The sequence below is a fragment of the Saccostrea echinata genome, unplaced genomic scaffold, assembly GCF_033153115.1.
Source record: "Saccostrea echinata isolate AGI-Se365-2 ecotype Australia unplaced genomic scaffold, CSIRO_AGI_Sech_v1 ptg000006l, whole genome shotgun sequence".
In the NCBI taxonomy this organism is placed as follows: domain Eukaryota; kingdom Metazoa; phylum Mollusca; class Bivalvia; order Ostreida; family Ostreidae; genus Saccostrea; species Saccostrea echinata.
The window spans coordinates 3,358,488-3,381,631 of NW_026889755.1; the positions used below are offsets into that span (position 1 = coordinate 3,358,488).

Here is a 23,144-nt window from a genome sequence, read left to right on the forward strand (position 1 = left end):
GTAAGAATATAAAAATCGTTTTTCTCGTATGACTTCCTAATTGTGGCGTCAGGAACTTGTGCATTTTCTCGTATATTCTTAAAAAGTTGCAGAAAACGTCAATTTTCAGGGGAATTTTCTTTCAGATAAAATAGATCACATGCATCGCCCACACAGATTTTGAGAAATATGATTTATAAAAGAATTTTACACAACATATCTGAAAATTTAATGGGCGACGGCTCTGGACATTGTTTCCTTAACGGAAATAACCCCTGAAATGACTCATTCTGAGGGTTTTTTTCTGTTTTAAACTTGGAAATGTACCAAGTTCATGACGTCATATTTTAAGAATGGCCTTCCTCCATGCCATATTCTATCATGATTTATCACATTCATATACTCAACTCATATTTAAGGTAATTTTTTAAGGAAAACATTTTTTTTTGGCACAATAAAGCTCAAACTGTACCTCCTTCTTAATCAAAAGTAAAAACACAAAATCGATGAAAAAAGTCACTTTTTCCTGCAAAATGTAGCAAATGATAACAATGTGTTTCGCATTCTAAATGATTTACATTACTTCATAAATATCCTACGAAAAAGATACATTGCCGTATCCAGCAAATGTTCTACCAAGCCCCTGGCTTTACTCCTCGCAAAAATATTAACTGCTGTAAAGGAGAACTTAAGACGTACTCTGCTACTCTGCTACAGCATATTCTAGAAATGGTGTAAATCAGATGTGAATTTTCAAAAACTCCAGAAGATTTAAAACACTATATTTTTTTTATCAAAACGTTCGACTTTTCTATACTTTACACAACCATTCCTTGTGATAAATTAAAAAGGAGGCTTTCTGATATCATAGACAACTGGTTTTTTTTTTTTTTTTTTTTTTTTTTTTTTTTTTTTTGTTTTTAGCTCACCTGAGCTGAAAGCTCAAGTGAGCTTGTCCGTCGTTCGTCTGGCTAGCTGTCCGTCGGTCTGTAAACTTTTCACATTTTCGACTTCTTCTCCAGAACCACTTGGCCAATTTCAACTAAACTTGCTACAAAGCATCCTTGGGTAAAGGGGAATCAAGTTTGTTCAAATGTAGGGCCACGCCCTCTTTCAAGGGGAGATAGTAAAGAATTAGTGAAAATTTAGTGGTATCTTTTAAAAATCTTCCTCTCAAGAACCACTGGGCTGAAAAAGTTAAAACTTATGTGAAACCTTCATTACATAGTGTACATTCAAGTTTGTTCAAATCATGACCCCCGGGGGTAGACCAGGGCCACAATGGGGGATCAAAGTTTTACATAGGAATATATTGGAAAAAATCTTTATAAATTCTTCAAGAACAACAAATCCACGATTATTCATATTGATATGGAATCATTCTCAGGTAGTGTAGATTCAAATTTGTTCAAATCATACCCCCGGGGGTAGGGGGGGCACAATGAGGGATAGAAGTTTTACATAGGAAATTATAGGAAAAGTCTTTTAAAATATTTTTCTCAAGAACAACAAAGCCACAATTAGTCAAATTAATGTGGAATCATACTCACGTAGTGTAGATTCAAATTTGTTCAGATCATGACCGCCGGGGTAAGGTGGGGCCACAATGGGGGATCAAAGTTTTACATAGAAATATATAGCAAAAATTTTGAAAAATCTTCTCAAGAAAAACAAAGCCACAATTAGTCATATTGATATGGAATCATCCTCAGGTGGTGAAGATTCAAGTTTTTACAAATCATGACCCCCGGGGTAGGGTTGGGCCACAATGGGGGATCAAAGTTTTACATAGAAATTAAAAAAAAAACCCAAGAGGCCAATGGGCCACATAGCTCACCTAAGCAATGTGGCTAGAAAAAAGCAAAAATCAGTTCAGTATTGAAAAGCTTAAATACATAAGTGGTCCCGACCTACCCCTAAAACGGGGGGGGGGGGGTGGGCTGTCATGGTTTGAACAAAATTGAATCTACACCAACTAAGGATGCTTCCATATAAATATGAGAAACCATAGCTTTGCTGTTCTTGAGGAGATTTTTAAAGATTTTTCCTATATACGCCTATGTATAACTTATCATCCATTGTGGCCCCACCCTACCCCCGGGGGTCATTATTTCAACAAACTTGAATCTACACCACCTGAGGTTGCTTCCATATAAATATGACCAATCATAGCTTTGCTGTTCTTGAGAACAAGATTTTAAAATATTTCTTTTTCTATATATTCCTATGTAAAACTTTGATCGTCAGTTGTGGCCCCACCTTACCCCTGGGGGTGGTCATGATTTGAACAAACTTGAATCTATAGTGCCTGAAAATGCTTCCATATAAATATGAGCAATCAAGGCTTTGCTGTTCTTGAGAAGATTTTTTAAAAAAATTTCCTATATACACCTATATAAAACTTTGATCCCCCATTGTAGCCCCATCCTACACCCCAGGAGTCATGATTTATACAAAATTGAATCTAAGAATATTACCCCCGGGGGTAGGGTGGGGCCACAATTGGGGATCACAGTTTTACGTAGGAATAGATAGAAAACATCTTTTAAAAAAATCTTATCAAGAACAGGAAAGCCATGAATGGTCATATTGATATGGAAGCATCCCCAAGTATTGTAGATTCAAGTTTTGTCAAGGCATCCTCCAGTAGTAGGGTGGGGCCATAATGGAGGATCAAAGTTTTACAAAAGAACATATTTTGGAAATATCTTTAAAAATCTCATTCTCAAGAAAAACAAAGCCATGATTAGTCATATTGATATGGAGGCATCCTTAGGTATTGTAGATTCAATACCCGGGTAGGGTGGCAGACATCTTTAAAATTCCGTTTTCAAGAACAGCAAAGCCATGATTAGTTATATGAATATAGAAGCATCCTCAGAAAGTTTAGATTCAGTTTCATTTAAAATATGGCATTTGGGGGTAGGGTATGCCTAGAACAGCCGATCAAAGCTTTTCATATAAATATATAGGAGAAGAAATCTGCTGGCGAAGGACAGCAGGGCCATATTGACTCAGGTGAGCGTTGTGGCCTAGCCTCTTCTTTGATCAGAAATAGAAGTCTGAATTTTTTTTAAAAATTTTATTTATATTTGGTCTTCAACAAAATTACTTAATTAAAAATTACTCTGATTCTACACACAAGGACATGTTCTCTAAAGTTGATATTTAAAGGATGCTTGGGTTCTTAATTAACAACAATAATGTAGTCTTTGGAGATCAGGTCTTCCAACAAAGTGTTGGAAATCCGATGGACATCAATTGTGCTTCTTTATTAGCCGACTGTTTTTATGAAGCAGAATTTTTATAAATATTCAGAAACTTCCAAATGAGTTGAAAACAAGAGGCCCATGGGCCACATCGCTCACCTGAGCACATTGGCTAGGCAAAAGCACAAATCAGTTCAGTATTGAAAAGATTACCCGGGGGGAGGGGGGTTACTTGAGAAGATTTTTAAAAAAATTTCCCATATATTCCTTTATAAAAATTTGATCCCCCATTGTGGTTCCTCCCTATCCCAGGGGTCATCATTTGAACTTGAATCTACACTACCTGAGGATGCTTCCATATCAATATGACTAAACATAACTTTCCTGTTCTTGAGAAGAAATATTTTGTCTATATGTTCTCATGTAAAACTTTCGATCCCCCAATGGGCCCCACCCAACCCCTGGGGGTCATCATTTGAACAAAATTTTATCTACACTACCCAAGGATGCTTCCATAATGACTAATCATGGTTTGCAGTTCTTCAGAAGAAGATACTTTCCTATATATTTCTATTTAAGACTTTGTGGCCCCATCCTACCCGCGGGAGTCATGATTTGAACAAAATAGAATCTACACTACCTGAGGATGCTTCCACATAAATATTATCAATGAGGGCTTTGCTGTTCCTGAGAAGAAGATTTTTAAAATTTTTCCTATACATTCTATGTAAAACTTTGATCCCTCATTGTGGCCCCGTCCTACCCCCAGGGGTCATGGTTTGAACAAAATAGAATCTACACTACCTGAGGATGCTTCCATATAAATATGACTCATCATGACTTTGCTGTTCTTGAGAATGAGATTTTTGAAGATTTTTGCTTATATATTTCTATGTAAAACTTTGATCCTCCATTGTGGCCTCGCCCTACCCCCGGGGGTCATGATTTGAACAAACTTGAATGTACACTACCTGAAAATGCTTCCACATGAGTTTCATCTTTCCTGGCCCTATGGTTCTTGAGAAGAAGATTTTTAAATGATGCATTTATTTTTTCACTAATTCTTAATTATCTCCCCTTGAAAGAGGGCGTTGCCCTTCATTTGAACAAATTTGAATCCCCTTTACCCAGGAATACTTTGTGGCAAGTTTGGTTGAAATTGGCCCAGTGGTTCTGGAGAAGAAGATGAAAATGTGAAAAGTTTACAACAACGACGACGCCAACGACAACGACGACGACGACAGACAAGGGACAAATTTTGATCAGAAAAGATCACTTGAGCCTTTGGCTCAGGTGAGCTAAAAACGCTGTGGCCTTCAACTCGACATTCAGATATATTGACGATATTTTTTTCAATTAAAAATTGTTATTTTCATTCATATGATGTCGACTCGATATATCCCCGTGAACTCAAAATAAAAGACACAATAGAATCTGTCACATCTGTTTCATATTTAGATATTTTACTGACTATAGACGATAAGGGCCAACTACAGATAACAACTTAATTTTATGACAAACGAGATGATTTCAGTTTTTCCATCGTCAACCTAATTTATTTATGCAGTATTCACTTCGCAACATTGATAAGGCATACTATGAAGAAATCAATAAAATTCTCAGTGTACAAATGTATTAGATACTTATTTGAAAACTTTTTTGTAAAGCTAGTATATTATCAGATGTCTTTTATCTTAATACATTGACATAGAATATCCCACTCTGTATTGCATTAATTTCAGTCACCTGATTTGACAGTCACGTGATAAATGCATACATTGTATATTGCATGGAGGTCATTAAGAAAGAACCACGCACGCTAACTCTAGATTCCAGCCTACATTTCACACTCATTTCATTCAATATAAATGGCAGTTTGGCTATTAAAACATGACTAAATTCAAAGAAGAGTTCATTATTAATTGATAAATAATTTTACAACCAGTGTCAAAAACTGAAATGCCCCTATTAACGACTCTTTTCAAAAGGGGGTTGAACAATTTATCCATTAAAAAAATCTCTCTTAGTTTAAATTTTCCCAAAGAAGTTTCATGTTTTATGAAAATTCACATAAATATCTATATAATATGAAAAATCATACAGATATGTAATTTGACGTGGAGGTAGGCGGCAGAACAATACTATCGTTCGCAGTTCTTTCAGTAACGCAAGGGCATATCTTAATTCAAATTAAAAAAAAAAAGCTATAAATTGCTTCTACATGTCCTGTAGTTCTGGAAAGTCTTCCTGCTCTAAATCGATTTAGCATTTAACTGGTTTAAATTTCAAGTAATTCGGCTCAATTTGACGAAGTATTTTATGTATTTATTAAAATTTATCACGATTTATCACGAAGCAGCAGCAATTTTCAAGTCAAGGAAAACTTTCTTTATTTATTTTCAAAAAATGGACAAGATTTATCAAGTGAATGCCCTTGCGAAAAGGTCATTTAGCGATGCACCTTGTTGTACATGTAAAACATGCCAACCCTGTACATAAGACGCGGTAGAATTAATTCAAAACATTCTCTCGATAATAATGAAAATATGGCATTAAACAAATGTTACGCATTGTTATTAATGGTCTTTTACATGTATTATACATCTTTAAATTATATTCTGTTAAATAATAAAATCCATTTTTCTGTGTGAAAATATAACTTGAACCGCCTCTCTCTGCACATTAAATGCGACAAATTTTACCAAAATGCGCAAAAGTGCATTTGATCAGTGACTTTTTATATTTTGCTGTAAAGGATTTAACTAGGGATAAAAATGAATGCACTGGTAAGTTTTAATGTAGTTTAATACTGATAAATAGTTTGAAATCGCGATTTAATTAATTTTCCGGTATTCTGAAGAATTGTTATTTTTGAGTGATGTTGTATTAAACATTTCCAGTATAAATAAGGTCATTCCGCCTTTATGTAGCCCCACTACAGCAGTAGGAGTGGTGGGTTATTCGAAACTCAAGAGCATGCTCTGAGTACTATATATAGCATTTGTGGGTGAAGGGGAACAAAAATTATGAATTTCATGGTCCCTGCCCCCCTGGGGCCTGAGGGGTAGGGCTAACACCACCAAAACTAATGCAATCTTTAAAAACTTCTTTACTCCTGGACATCAAGCAGTCAAACTGTTGGCATGATTGTAATAAGCATTGAGTCCTCTACCAGAATTGTGAAATTCATGGCCCCAGGGTCAGGGGTTCTAGTGCTAGGGTGGGGCTATATAGATCATATGGTGAAAGTGCATTATTTCTTTGAAAATCTTCTCTGCTCGTGGGTATTAAATCAAGTAACTAAGTATAAAGTAATGAAGAGCAAGAGTGCCTCTTTCAAAATTGTGAATTTCATGGCCCCAGGGTCAATGGTTCTGGTGTTAGGGCGGGGGCTGTATTGATTATGTAGTGAAAATGCATTAATTCTTTCAAAATCTTCTTCTCTGCTCCTGGGTATTAAATAAAGTAACTAAGTACATAGTTATGATGAGCAAGAGTGCCTCTTTGAAAATTGTGAATTACACGGCCCCAGGGTCAGGGGTTCTGGTGTTAGGGCGGGGCTCTATTGATTATATAGCAAAAATATAGCAAAAATTCATTAATTCCTTGAAAATTTTCTACTCTGCTCCTGGGTATTGAAAAAACTAACTTAGTGCATAGTTATGATGAGCAAGGTTGCCTCTTCCAAAATTGTGAATTTCATGGCCCACTGTGTCAGGGGTTTCGGTATTAGGGCAGGGCTCTATTGATTATATAATGAAAATACATTAATTCTTTGAAAATCTTCTTCTCTGCCCCTGGGTATTAAATGAACTAAATAAGTACATAGTTATGATGAGAAAGAGTGCCTCTTCCAAAATTATGAATTTCATGACCTCAGGGTCAGGGGTTCTGGTGTTAGGGCGGGGCTCTATTGATTATATAGTGAAAATGCATTTATTCTTTGAAAATCTTTTTCTCTGCTCCTGGGTATTCAATAAACTAACTAAGAACATAGTTATGGTGAGCATGGTTGCTTCTTCCAAAATTGTGAATATCATGGCCACTGGGTCAAGGGTTCTGGTGTTAGGGCGGGGCTCTATTTATTATATAGTGAAAATGCCTTATTTGAAAATCTTCTTCTCTGCTCCTGGGTATTAAATTAACTAACTAAGTACATAGTTATGAGGAGCAAGGTTGCCTCTTCCAAAATTGTGAATTTCATGGCCGCAGGGTCAGGTGTTCTGGTGTTAGGGCAAGACTCTATTGATATATAAAGTGAAAATGCATTAATTCTTTGAAAGTCTTCTTCTCTCTCTCCTGGATATTAAATAAACTAAGTACATAGTTATGATGAGCATTGCTGCCTCCTCAGAAGTTTTCAATTTCATGGCCCATGGGTCAAGGGTTGTGGTGTTAGGGCGGGGCTCTGTTGATTATATAGGAAAAGTGCATAAATTCTTTCAAAATCTTCTTCTCTTCTCCTGGTTATTATTCAAACAAAGGAAGTTCATGGTTATGATAAGGAAAAATGCCTCTTCCAAAATTGTGATATTCATGGCCCCTAGATCAGGGGTTCTGGTGAAGGGGGGGGGGCTATATAGTGAAAATGCATAATTTCTTTCAAAATATTTGTTCTACTACTAGTAATAAAGCAAAGAAACAAGTGTATAGTTATGATAAGCAAGGGTGTTTCTTCCAGAATTGTGAGTTTATGGACCCTGGGTCAGATGTTCTGGTGTAAGGGTGGGGCTTTATTTATTTAATAATATAGTAAAAAATGCTTTTCTTTGAAAATCTTCTATGCTTATTGGCATATTCGAGGCAAACAGAGTAAAAGTTTTAATATGCAAAGGTATTTTTACCAGAATTTTAAACACCTTGGCCATTTAATCAAGTGTTCTGGTCCTGGCCAGGGCTCTATTAGCTTGTATTCTGCTGAGCAAAGTTATTCCACTTTGCCATTCACTTTGATAATTAATCACTGTAAACAATGTATTGAAAAGTTAATAGAATACGAGAATTATGCAAGAATATTTATTGTATAATACATAATAAAATATTTTTATTGAGACAACAATAACTTATCATTTTAAATGCTCTTCAAAGGCCAAGAGAGGCCAATGTGAGAAGTAATAATATGGGGTTAAAAAATGGACATTTGGATAATAGTCAGCATGGTAATACATGTAGTGATAAATGGAGGACAGATAGATACTAGACCTATTATTTTGTTGATGCTAAGGCCAAAATAAAAAAATAGATTTGTTTCCCCTAACGCGACCGACCCTCTTAAATCGTGCCGACTGAAAAGTTTTTTAATAAGATTATTCAAATATTTATTTGTATTGTTTATCAACTTTATAAAACACAATTTCATCAAAATTCGTTTTTTATCAGAACGGCGGCTTTTGTTTTACTCTCATTTGGCGCCTACAGCATGTGGCCACAGAGGGTTATTCCGTGTTATAAAACAACGGCGATGTATCAATCTTAATATACATCTTTAACTTATTAGAATCCTACACTCTTGAAACATTTCGTGAATTAAATATACCATGACTAAGGAGTGGTAAGATGGTATTTACAAATGTGTCTTCTAAAATTAACTCACGTGGTAAGCATGACGAAGCCTGCCTCATGAGCAGAAGAGGGGCCCAATTTGTGTATGCATATCAATAAATCTCACTCCATTTCATTCGTTTCGATCTTAAAAAAACACCATGTATGATTCTATTTTTACTATAAAGGACCATATGATTTGTAAATATATCTTTGTATAATTATTTCATCTTGATGAATATAATTCGGATGTCGTTTCTTCATTCCTTTTATTTATTGGGTAAACTTCGTGACTATAACATTATATATATGAATCTTTAATCATTTTAGATATGGTTTGGTTGAATTAAATATTGTTTATACAGGTACTCTCTTTTCAAATAGTGTTGAAATCTTTAAAGTTGGCTTATGGTACGGCTTCCTGAGACGTCCAGTGTATTTTTCTTTTCTTTAGTTGGGCCCTTGAAAATAGGTTGTTTCTTTGCTTTAAAATACCTTTAAAAATTGCTGGGTCGACAACATTTGAACACCTGCCTGGTGGAGGGCTCCTAATTTAGACTTTTTCTCGGCACTTATGGCCATTGATCATAAAGCATCAATAAGAGATCTTTATCGTGCCAACATCTACATGTATACTTAGACACTGCATGGCCCTACGTTTTTTTTACGGTCTTATTTGACTTACTAGTTTCCACGCCCGACGTCGGGACCTGTGACTTAGAATAAGCTCCTGAATTACGTCGTGACTTCAAAACGAAACACTAGAATTACTTCGCCACGCAAGGCTCCTGACATTTTATCTGTGTACGTACTTGAAGAAGATAGTAGTAGGTTTGAAAAAAAAATACTCGGATGGCCGATGGTTGAGTATTTGCGAATCTTGTCTCTTTGTAAAATTTCAATTTCAATAAATTTACGCTGTTCTGAGATATTTCACAAGTTCAAATGAATAGTATTTGTAAAGTAATTTACCATACAGGTTGCTTTTAAATTTTATTTGTATGATATTCGGTTTAAAAATCGATTTCTTTTGTTCTTTCTTATTTATAGAGATATTATTCAATTTTCAGAATGTATTTTCAAAACTGCTGTCAGAAAAAAAAAATAATTTACCTACCTACCTACTCATCTTGAAATTTTAGGGTCGGGTTAGGGGAAACAAAGATATTTTCAATGAGGGCATAATCATACTATTTTTTCTTGCTTTTGGACAACAAAGCTTCATTTATCAGTTTATGGATCTTCTAAATTGTTGTATTGTACTCAGGTGACCGTTAAGGCCCTTGGGCCTCTTGTATTAATTTTCAATCTAAAGTTGAAAATGATTACATGGCATGTAATCATTTTCAACCTTAGATTGAAAATTAATAAAAGACGTACAATATTGTCTGAAGTCATATCCTCTGTAAACTGGCACAGAAACGAAAAAAAGTCCAAGACTTTCAAATTAAGAATATTTACATCGTTTCATATTCCAAATTATGAATTATTTTGCTTCGTTGAAAAGAAATCAACTTTAGAAGTTGGGTAGTCCTTATTGAAAAAGGCCAAAAACGTGACATCGTAGGAGCAGCAGTTAACGATGCAATTTTGTGCTGTACTCTGGAAAAATCAGAAATAAACTCTGAAAATGCTGTAAAAGGCATGAAATATGTCAAAAGCGAGTAGTGCGAATGTGTTTAATTGGCGCAGTATTAGAATGATGGATGATGATATGTGAGGAATCGGATTTTTCGTAAATATCTGATCAAAAACTTTTAAAACTTAGTAACATCATGGAGAGAGACAAGGGCGTTTCACAATTGCTGATCTTGTGAAAGCATAGTTACGCATCAAAAAAGAATAAAACATTGACAAAGTTACGCTTCTAGAAAAACTGCTAGCGAAAGAAATTTCAAGTGATTGAAAAATGTTTTTAATGAATGGGTTTTGGGCCGTACTGTGTGAAATGTATACGGATAATATGTTATGACGCTAAGACGCTATTTTCTTTGACGTTACGCTGCTGTGAAGTGTGCTCCGTGGTTTAAAAAAAACAAAATTAAGTATAATGATTTCTATTCAACCAAATGCGATGAAACTCCATACATCAACAAAAATAAATATTAATGAACAGATTTTAAATTTCTTCAAAATATTATGACGAAGATTGACATTAACCGCTAATTTTTCGAACAACACATTGTTTTAAGGAACATTGCTTATTATTTAGGTAAAGATTAGTTTAAAGTGCCGTGTTACTGAATGAAGAAACATTCATAACAGTAATGAATGTGATAAAGATCGAACTGATATTACACTAGGGTAGTTCCTGTAAAATTTTAATTTTTAACTTTGAATAAACCTCCACTTTACGGATTAAGGAAACCTACCTGCCTTAAATTGTTCATAATACCGGAATGACTTGGCCTTTAAACTTACATAAACGTCATCACACTTTGCAAAAATATAAGGATAACGAACAGTAATCATTTTTAAAAGTCAAATTGACCGGTCACGGTAGCCTAGCTAGTGGTAGGGCGCCCGCTTCGTGATCGGGAGGCCCGGGTTCGATTCTCGTTCTCTGCGCCGAGTGAAACCTAAGATGTAAACATAGGTAGTGACTCTTCCTCCGCCAAGCGACCGTCAAGGGTCTTTCGGATGAGTCCTTAAAAACCGAGGTCCCGTGTCATGGTAGGCGTTGACACGATAAAGATCCCTCACTGCTCAATGGCCTTGAGTGCCGAGTATAGGACCAAATTTGAAGCCCTTCACCGGCATACAGTGGCGTCTCCGTATGTGAAAAATTCTCAAACGGGACGTTAAACAACATACTATCAATCAATCAATAGAAGTCAGATTAAACAATAATGTGAGCAGAGTAAACAGCACCGACTTCTGAAAACATGTTCTGAAGTGGAATCATGTGCCATAAAGGAACTGTCGACTGGTCACATCCGTCGTGCTCCTTGTCATGATCAGTAAAAGGAGAAATCCGTAGAAAATACAGATCCAACCATTGTAAAAACCTTTGATTAACGCCGCCGCTTTTTTGTCGCTCGCTTCGGGTATTTATGCTCTCCTCCGCTTTAAGAATGGTTTCCAATAATTAACTACTTATTTTATTGGGTCACCTGAGTTAACTCATATAATACATCAAATATTCATTTGTCTTTTGAGGTCACCCGGGTCACTCAGGTGACCTATTGCTATCCGTTTTCGTCCGTCGGCGTGCGTCGTGCGTTAACATTTGAACATTTTCAGCTTCTTCTATGAAACCACTCAACCAATTTCAACCAATTTTGGCATATAGCATCTATGGGTAAAGGGGAACAAAAATTGTGAATTTCATGGTCCCTGCCCCCCGGGGCCTGAGAGGTGGGGCTGAAACCACTAGAATTGATGCAATCTTTAAAAATCTTCTTCTTTACTCATAGTCATCAAGCAGTGAAACTGTTGGCATGATTGTAATGTGCATTGAGCCCTCTACCAAAATTGTGAAATTCATGGCCCCGGGGTCAGGGGTCCTGGTGCCAGGGTGGGGCTATATAGATCATATAGTGAAAGTGCATTATTTCTTTGAAAAACTTCTTCTCTGCTCCTGGGTATTAAATATACTAACTAAGTACATTGTTATTAAGAGCAAGAATGCCTCTTCCAAAATTGTGAATTTCATGGCCTCAGGGTCAGGGGTTCTGGTGTTAGGGCGGGGCTCTGTTGGTTATATACTGAAAATGCATTAATTCTTTGAAAATCCTTTTCTCTGCTCCTGGGTATCGAATAAACTAAGTACATAGTTATGATGAGAAAGAAAGAGTGCCTCTTTGAAAATTGTGAATTTCATGACCCCAGGGTCAGGGGTTCTGGTGTTAGGGCGGGGCTCTAATGATTATATACTGAAAATGCATTAATTCTTTGAAAATCTTCTTCTCTGCTCCTGGGTAATAAACAAACTAACTAAGTAAATAGTTATGATGAGCAAGAGTGCCTTTTCCAAAATTGTGAATTTCATGGCCCCAGGGCAGGGGTTCAGGTGTTAGTGCGGGGCTCTATTGAATATATAGTGAAAATACATTGAAAACCTTCTCTGCTACTGGATATAAATAAACTAAGTACATAGTTACATGTATGATGAGCATAGTTGACTCCTCATAAATTATGTATTTCAGGGCCATTTAGTCAAGTGTTCTGGTCCTGGCCAGGGCTCTATTAACTTGTATTCTGCTGAGCAAAGTTATTCCACTTTGCCATTAACCTTTGATAATTTATCACTGTAAATAATGTATTTGAAAGGTTAATAGAATAAGAAAATTACGCAAGAATACTTATTGTGTAATACAAAAAGTACTTTCATAGTTTTAATGATCAGGTAGACTTGGAAATAATAGATGAATAAAAATGAGACAAAAATAACTTATCTTTTTAAATGTTTATCAAAGGCCAATAGAGGCCAACGTGAGAAGTAATAATATGGGATGATAAAATAGAAATTTTGTTAATAGTTTGTATGGTAATAGTGATAAATAGGGGACAGATAAATACTGGATCAATTATTTTGTTGATGCTGATCATACTATTTTTCTTGCTTTTGGGCAACAAAGCTTCATTCATCAGTTTATGGATCCTCTAAATTGTTGTATTGTACTCAGGTGACCGTTAATGCCCTTGGGCCTCTTGTTCTTACTCTTGATACTTTGTTCACCTTTCAGTGGTCCCAAACAGCCCTTAATGGTTGTGGAATGTCGGATTAAAAAATTCCCATTCCGACGTCCATGTTGGGGGTGGTCGTGCAATAAAGGTCTTTCAAAGAACATACACTTTTCGAGAAAATGTAAAGACATACATTAAAAATTCAGGAGGTTAAAATATCATGTATATTGTCTATAGAGAAGACAAAATGTATGGAAGATTATTGCACACGTTAACACGTCACCAAAAACCAGTAATTTTTTTTTTTCAAATTTAGACTCTTACTCGGCATTCAGGGAAAGATATTATCGTGTAAACGCCTGTCATGACTCCAAGACTTGGTTTCTAAGGTCTCATCCGAAAAATCTACAAATTTCTCTTTAAAGTACCGAACGCTTAGTAAAAAGAAGTTGCTTCGTAGTTTTATCGACTAAACTTTGTTAGAGAGACCCAAGACCTGATAATCACAGAGTAAGCTCTCTATGGAATAATGTCATGGTCTCCAATCTGAGAACAAGCTGCTTAGAAATAAATTTAAAAAATAACTTTTATATTATCAAGAAAGGTAAAATTGATTTGCATTCGGGGAAAAAGAGGTAAAATCGCTCATTTGTTGATAGCCTTATATACGTTTGATCACAGCAGAAAATAAAAAGCTACCGGTATCCCCTATAACGCTTCATTATTCTTTCTAATATGCATAGTTTCATACATAATATTGGTATCGAGTTTTGTTTACATGCAATGAGATAAATTTATCCTTAAATATCTTGTAAATGTATGGAACAATGATACAGAATATTCTATGCAATGTGAAATGTAAACCTATTTAACGTCACTGTTGAATGTTAAGGTTATCCGATCCTCAGCCAGGAAGGATAACTCTTAAAATTAATATTTTATTTTAAAAGTCTCAAAATGAAGTTTGAAATTGAGATCTTTTCGTGCAACAATTTTCATTTTATGCATCTTAGTATGATTCAAGGTTCTTTGAAGTCTTATAAACGGTCATGTAAAAGTTGACATTTGTAACCCCATAAAAGAAAAGAAAATGAATTCATTTTTAGAGAAATCGAATTTCCTTTAGTTAAGCATTAGATACCACTGCTTATTAGCATGATATGAAATTAAATGTAATATGTGATATCTAGCAATGATAGCACAAGCTTTTTACACTATGTATTATATGACAATTGAAGTAAAAAGAAGAACTAAAATACTGCTTAAGGACATACGCAACGTAGTTTGAACTTTATTGTGTTTTTCCCTGTAGTTGAAGAGTTCCAATACTTGAAGGAATTGTGTGCTACGTTTGTATGTATATATATACTGTTGTACACTTCTTCTAAAACAAGTTTGGATAAACAAAACGTCTAGAATATGTGTTCAGTAATTTTTGTGTATTTTTCTTTGAATTATACAAGAATTTTCATCAATTGATTTCTTTTCAAAACCCCTGGTAATGCATGCTGATTTATTGTCGACGAACATCTGATGGCACTATAATCTTAAATTAAGAATATCTTGAAAAATTATAAGTAGGTAAGGTACGTTGCGTATGTCCTTAAGCATAAAAAAGATGCAATTTTCACCAAACGCCTGGATACCTAAATTTTTCTATCCTTAATTATATTTGTTGATCATTTTACAATTAGAAAATGCATAGCTGGTGTTTTTATTCACATTACCTGAACGTATATTTGAGATTTGATAATTTTCCCTACATATAATATGTTTAACTATAATGATGAACTTTGAAAAAATTCCATTGGTATATTCACGTTACTTTGTGAAATCAGAGACATTTTTGTGAGCATTTTCAATTACTTAAAAGCTGATTTTCAGAACCTGAGGATCGGACTACCTTAAATTATCGATGAAATAGTTTTCTTGTCATCAGGTTAAACTATACATTTACCAGGGACGCAGTCAATTGGATAAAGTTAAACTCTATCCCTATCCCTTATGGAAATACGCATTGGTACTCGTACTTGTTAACCCTCTTCCCCGCAGTCACGCATTTTAACGCATATACCATTTCCTATTTCTAACGCAAAATCACGCATATACCGTTTCCCCGCAATCACGCATTTTTCACGCACTTTCAAAATTTAAGCTTCAATTTAATGCCAATTCCCTTCTAATTTATACTTGCTAAGATCTCATAAAATAAGAAAAGTTATAATCTTATTAAAATATTAGGTCGTAATTATTTACGCTAAACTTTAGAGAAACTTGTACCTCGCTATAAGTGCTTGCGGGAAAAGGTAACGTCATATTTCTGTGACGTGAACATTAAGTGTATGTTGCGTCACAGTTCAGTAAGTTGTAAAGAGTTAATACAAGCAAGTTTGTCGACTAAAATATTAAAATAAAAATAGCATTATAATGTCCCTGAAAGAGTTTACTACAGGATTTGCTTGTAGTAGAGATTTTTTCATCTGCAAGTAGCAATTAAAGAACTTACATTGAATTCATTCTTTTTTTTTTTTTAAATATTCTGTAGAGAAACGACAAAGAGGACGATTTGCGGGATTTTCCATTTATATTTCAAACTCCACCGATAGAGGCGATTGGTTTCATTGTTACAAGGACAAGTCTGGGTTACCCCCCTTGGATTTCAGTACCACATGCATGAAACATGGTCGTTACGTCATTTATTACAATGAAAGATTAAAGAACATTACCTATCCTGTTGGTTACCAAACTACAATCATAACAGAGTTATGCGAAGTGATAGTGCATGGTAAGCAACTTCCTGTACGTCTGTTTCTTTAATAATTTGTCAGTAATTTTTTAATATGTTGGTATTGAGAGTAAACGCAGATATTGATACACTAATTTTTTCCTAAGCAATATCTCTTCAGTCAAACTATTAGGGGAGCTTGAGAGCATCTTGACATATAAAAATGGGGTCTACCCACTAGTCCGACGGTTTACTAGTCCGACGACCCACTAGTCCGAAGGTTCACTAGTTCGATTGAAAAAAAGTTACAAACCCTTTTTTAACATTTCATACCAAGGAGTGATATATATCGCTTTAAAAATATAGCGTTTTATGGAACATATAAGTAGATTAAAACCTTTTTTTGATTATCATTATGGAATATGATTACAGGTAAAGTTCGCCCAGTTATATATCGATAGGAAATTTTTATTATTTGTTGAGGTTTTCAAATATCTTTAACTCTGACTTGAATATACAGTAAATAATTTTCACATACCTTTTATTAAACCTTAAACGTAATTTTATTTACGTATGCTTTATTGAAAAAAAAACTAAACATTTATAAAATTAACTTAGAGTTACATTGTCTTGTTCCTTTTTCCGCGAGGGATAGACATTCACACACATATACAAAAATAAACCACCACCCCCACCCAACAGAGGCACATGCACAAGAATTGTGTCGACAAAAATCTATAACTTTAACGTAGTGCACATGAGTACAGGAATGCTGCAATGAATTCAAGAATATACTAAAGCACTGTAGATTTTATAGATTTCAATTAAGCAGATCACTGTAAGCCATTTGGATTTCGGTCAAAACACATCATGGATTTTTGAGGTATACACAAAACCATGGTTGCATATTAACATTATAATATGCATTCACTGATTATCATCAGTTTAAAATAAATATTATTAATGTTATTGAGATCATCATGGAGTCAATTTATTGTGAATATAGAGAAATAAAAGCAAAACTTATTTGGCACGACAGTTCTACAGATTTAGAGAATTTTTTTCCGTTGTCGATTATTTTAGAGACTCCAAGATTTACAGTCTGTAGTGAAATAATATGGCCATGTGGATGATTTGGTAAAAAAAAATATTATATCCTATTTTATTGTATGCAACATATATCTTCATTTTCCCGAATTATTTTTGTAATCCTCCTTTCACTCATATAAAGTTTTGCTTTGATGATTATTGTCCAAACTAAAGAACTCTAAATTGAATTGCAAACAACTTCAGTACACCTTACGGGGTAAAATAAGACACGTATCACCTTCTAATTACGTACTGAGCAATCATTTTTTAAGGGAATAAGTCATTCATCCCAATAAGAGTGATTGTATCTCTTTAAATAAAAAGTCACTAAGCTTAATTGTACACGTATGGCTTAGTTCTATAGGCCACTTAAGCTTGCGTTATATTGTTTTTCACACACCCCCCTTCTTAGTATGGTCCTTTCAAAGGAGGATGAAGGCCCTCTCCCCGTTTGAGACTTCTTTTCCTTTTGTTTGTTTAACTTGTATATATGCTCTCAATTTTGTCCCCAGCTAATGTTCTAGCACTTAGTACATTGTATAAATTCTGATTCAAAAAGTTTCTGCTATAAAAATTTCTAAACCCCCCAACCCCCAACCCCCCAATTTTCCACGAAATAGATTTAACTAAAAAATGTTAACGACTTAGAATTGACGCAGAAAAAAACGCATCGCGAGAATCGAACCCTGGCCTTCCGATTGCAAAGCGAGCGCCCTACCACCGGTCAACAGTGGAGAAAGAAAGGGTTGAAATGCGGGAATATGAATATAAGAACGAAGTTTCAAATTTCTATTAATAATTTTTAGCCGTGGTCCAAATTTCAACCCAAACTTCAGGAACTTGTTAAGGTACAAGGTAGAACAATTGTACAGAGCCGGGCACTTTGAACTGTTTATCTTACAGATTATATTGGGTTTTCTGACTACTGAATCTTCGGACTAGTGAACCGTCGGACTAGTGAACCTTCGGACTAGTGGACCGTTGTGCCGAGAACAAGTCTAAATTTGCAGCCCTCCAACGGCAGTGGTGGCGTTTCAATATGAGTGAAAATTCTCGAAGGGACATTAAACAAACTATTCAAGAAGCCATTAAGACATTTCATGTAGAGTTTCATGCTAAAATAAGATGGTTGAACTTCAAGTTTCTTGTTTTCAGTAACTATTATAGAAAATGCTGCCTTAAATGTACTGCAAGCTTATTTTTTCCAAGAGGAATGCAACATATTGCGTTTTTTTTTTGTTTTGGTTCCGTAGACGCTATTTTCTTCAGGCATTAAAACATTAGTATGACATCATCTTTTGTTCTTTTAATACTTTCCATCTTCGAAAGGCGGCTACAGGTAGGTTATTGGATTAAGAAAACACAAAAAAGAAACAGATAGATTTTTTAAAGTAATGAATCCAACATGCTTCATAATATAATCAAAAACATATTCCAAGTCACAGAAATAAAAACTGAAACTTTGTAATTGTTCCAATAAATGATGAAATGTATATTCCAAATCACAATGAATGTCGAGACTTAAATTTGAAGGAAATATATTCTAATTCTATTGGAATGTAACTTGCACTGACAACACGCTCGGGGATATCACTTCTCCTTTTAAGTGCCTTCCTGGCAAAAATCAGTCGCTCCTTCTTTCTCACTAGAACTCGGAATAATTTTGCTCACTTTCTACAGGAGCACATCGTTTCTTCTATTGTAGGAATGCAAGGGTGTTTGTTCAATAGTCTTTGACCGATTCCTTTCTGACTTCAGCGATGAAAAAGCTAATAATTTTGTTGATTTCATTATCACCCAACATTGCGATGTCCTTAAACATGAAAAACATCAACACTGAGTTCTGTGTGACATTCTCTCTGTCATTAAAAGAATACATTTACATTTCTCCGTTTTCTGCGAGAAGCCTCTTCTAAATCATGTAAATATTGTTGATTTAATTACGGAAATCTTTCTACGTTCCCTTCGTTGTTGTTTTTTTTTTCTGTTTTTTTTTTTTTTTGCTTTTTTTTTTTTTTATTTTTTGTTCATCCTTGAGGAGCCTTTACCAAAAGTTGAGAAATATTTGAGAAAACGTCCCCTTTGAGTTCAAAGTTCATTATTATGACAATGGCAAGCTCAAAATCCAAAATATGACTTGAAAATGACATCTGTATTATTAGCAGATTGCTCGTCATATCTGAATTTGTTTCTCTCTCGGAACAAGACATGCTTTCAACATTGACAATCACAATCGCTTCGTGGTTACCGTAAATATTCTTTATTCAGTTATTGAAAATAGTACTTACCTGTAACTGTCCCCTAAATTAACAATTACAATGAATGTAAGTATCTTTTGATTGTCAGCAACCTTTACCTGTGACACTCCGATAAGTGAACAATGCTCACTTAATACAATGGATGAGAAACAATTCTAAGAAAGTACAATATGAACGCAATAGTGTAAATGTTTTTAAGTAGGCTGTCCATTCTGTGTAAAGAAAGAACTATTGTCGGGCCTAACGGCCCTCCACCAGTTCTTTCTTCTCACAAATGGACAGTTTTCGTCCTATAACCTTTACATATTAAATAAGATAACTAAAAAAGGAGAACTGGTTTGCCTAATTGAAGATAACTGTTCAGCTTATGTTTACATAAACACCTAAAAATTCTATATGTAACTTATTTCTATATCTAAGTAGACAAATCTTTTATTAGAATTACATAAACATATATAGATATAAACAATATACACTGGATGAAGCACTCTTGTTCATCATAACTATGTATTTAGTTTCTTTGCTTTATAACCAGTAGCAGAAAAAATATTTTCAAAGAAATTATGCTTTTTTACTTTATAATCAATAGACCCCACCCCCTTCCCCAACCTTGGGGCCATGAAATTCACAATTTTGTAAAGGCATCAATGCTTATCATAACCATGCACTATTTTGTTTAAATAATACCCAGGAGCAGAGGAGAAGATTTTCAAAGAGTTAATGCATTTTCACTATATAATAGTAAAACCAGAGCCCTGACCCAGGGAACATGAAATTCATAATCTTAGAAAAGACATCAATGCTTATCATAACCAAGCACTTAGTTTGTTTAGATAATGCCCAGGAGCAGAGCAGAATATTTTCAAAGAATTAATGCAATTTCACTTGATAATCAATAGAGCCCCGCCCTAACACCAAAACCCCTGACCTAGGGGCCATGAAATTTACAATTTTGGAAAAGGCATCAATGCTTATCATAACCATGCAGTTAGTTTGTTTAAATAATACCCAGGAGCAGAGCAGAATATTTTCAAAGAATCAAGGCATTTTCACTATATAATCAATAGAGCCCCGCCCTACCATCAGAGCCCCTGACCCAGGGACCATGAATTTCATCATTTTGGAAAAGACATCAATGCTTATCATAACCATGCAGTTAGAATGTTTAAATAATAACCAGGAGCAGAGAAATTTTCAAAGAAATTACGTACTTTCACAATATGATCTATATATCCCCGCCCTAGCACCAGAGCCCCTGACCCAAGGGCCATGAATTTCACAATTTTGGTAGAGGGCCCTATTCTTATTACATGTACATTCATGCCAACAGTTTGACTGCTTGATGTCCAGGAGTAAAGAAGAAGATTTTTAAAGATTGCATCAATTATGGTGGTTTTAGCCCCATCGCTGGGGCCACAGGGATGCAAGGACCATGAAATTCACAATTTTTGTTCCCCTTTATACAAAGATGATATATGCCAAAATTGGTTGGCATTGGTTTAGCGGTTCTAGAGAAGAATTTGAAAATGTTCAAAAGTTAACGCACGACGACGGACAAAAACGGATAGCAGTACTGTAGATTCCTAAATATACGCGAGGAATTAATTATCCCGTAATTACGCGAGAAGCACCACTCGCGAAATAAAATTTCTCCCTTTTATTTTTATGGTGCTGAAATCAATGCAAAATCCCTTGATCAACCGTCCTATCGCGAATTATTGTTCTCGCGATTTGACGTGAAGGGCCATTTCGCGATAACAAGTACTCGCGAAAAATAAGGAATCTACAGTAGGTCACCTGAGTGACTCAGGTGACCTAAAAATGTCTAAATTGCGAAGATTAAAGAATACAAACTTGAAATTTTATCTTAAGTTCAATTTCTCTGCATGTTCTTTTTCCTCTTAACGAAAGTAATGAAATTAAAAATACATGTAAAGGAAAATAATATGGCTTAACAAATGAAAATATTATCACTGAAAAAGAAATAATTCAAATTTGAAGTCCAGTTTTTTATGCCCTTAACAGCATTTATGTCTTGCATGTGTAAGAACGATAAAGAATATACAATAATGATTGCTTTAGAATAAGAAAAACGATAAGCCCCTAAATCTTTGAATTATTTTTGTCTCTGGAGTTAATAAGCAAGTTATTGTTTTGTTTCTAGGTTTTTATTTTGTCTCGCTGAGCCGAAAGAATAATGTTAAGCACAAGAATGTTGTACATATATAAAAGGAAATTCAGTCCAATAAAGAAAATTTCAGAATTCGGCAAAAAAGTAAAAGCCCAAAATCGCAAAGAATTTGGGGTTATATGAAACACAATACACATGATCGCTGGAATTGTAATGAAAACATGTCTGAAGTGACAAAAATATTGAGAAGCTAAAATATATGGTAATTCCATTGTTGAATACGTAGGGCATAATATATATGTATGTACTTTTAGTTACATAAAAAATATTTTCTTATTCGCATTACCAGTAAATCCCTTTCTTGTTTCTTGCAAGCATTTTTGTACTTATTTACTATTTCTTTATTTGGTTTTCAATACGTTCTCTTTCATTCTACCCATTGCTCGATTGTGAATTAAACCAGTGTGAATAATGACAGTAATTTGAAATACATAAGACTATACGTTTCCATTGTTGAAAAGGTTGCGCTGAGAAAGGAGTCTATGGAGTAAACTGTGACCTACCCTGTCCTGTTAACTGTCAAGAAAAGAGATGTCACATAATTAACGGAAGTTGTCTGGGATGTATGCCGGGATGGAATGGAGACAAGTGTGATAAATGTATGAAGTGGAAAAATGAGTAATAATAGACCAGTATTTAACGATATCCTGTAGACAGCAACATACTTCGAACACTTAAAGATTTCATTTAAGTCCTTGTCGATGACAGACACTTTTTATTCACATTCAAAGGCATTGAAGCATTAAAAGTATGGATATTTCTTATCACTTTCTTTTTTAAATAAATAAAAACCATTCAGTAGAATGAAAAATTAGTTAGGGGTGGGGGAATAGTACATCAAGATCTTAAACTTAAAAGGCATATAAAGTTCTTGCATACAGTTTCTCTTTTGTTAAAATTCAATAACGTTTCCTGAAGACATAACAGAATTGAAACATTTTTCAGTTTTACAGGATTATTAATTAATGCAACTGATAAATTCAAAATTATTATTTTTCTGTGTAGGACTTTTACGACACTACTCTCGAAATATTAAAAAAAAAATAATGTAATCATCCATCCTCCTTCAAAAGTAGTTGACGATATCTTTTTTCCATCTTTTCGAAATATCAGGCAATTCTTAATTGAATCTTTAAAGTCTTTTGAACAGTGTGCCCTGTTGGATGGTATGGACTTGAATGTCAACACAGGTGTCTTGGACATTGCCAACACAATGCCTCCTGTCATCATGAGTCAGGCAGTTGTGTAGACGGTTGTGCTGAGGGATGGATGGGACCTTTGTGTAACAAAGGTTAAGTTATCCTCTTGTATTACCAAAACTTTGATTTTCCATAGAATGATATATATATATATATATATATATATATATATATATATATATATATATATATATATATATATATATATATATATATATATATATATATATATATATATATATATAATCAATATATCTGGATATTTTAGGAGACCAATACCTCTCGCATTCAAAATCTTTAATCAGTAAAGATTGAGCATGTGTG

The 23,144-nt window shown here is 34.6% G+C and overlaps 1 protein-coding gene across 1 annotated transcript in view; it reads left to right on the forward strand.

Annotated features, from left to right (window-relative positions):
* The window catches only part of LOC133180172 (uncharacterized), a 126,870-nt gene that overhangs the window by 66,587 nt on the left and 37,139 nt on the right, over window positions 1–23,144 (forward strand). The window contains exons 8-10 of the mRNA XM_061314741.1: window positions 15,904–16,143; window positions 22,083–22,220; window positions 22,772–22,912. Coding sequence (XP_061170725.1) covers window positions 15,904–16,143; window positions 22,083–22,220; window positions 22,772–22,912 — 519 coding nt within the window. The remainder of the gene's footprint in view (window positions 1–15,903; window positions 16,144–22,082; window positions 22,221–22,771; window positions 22,913–23,144) is intronic.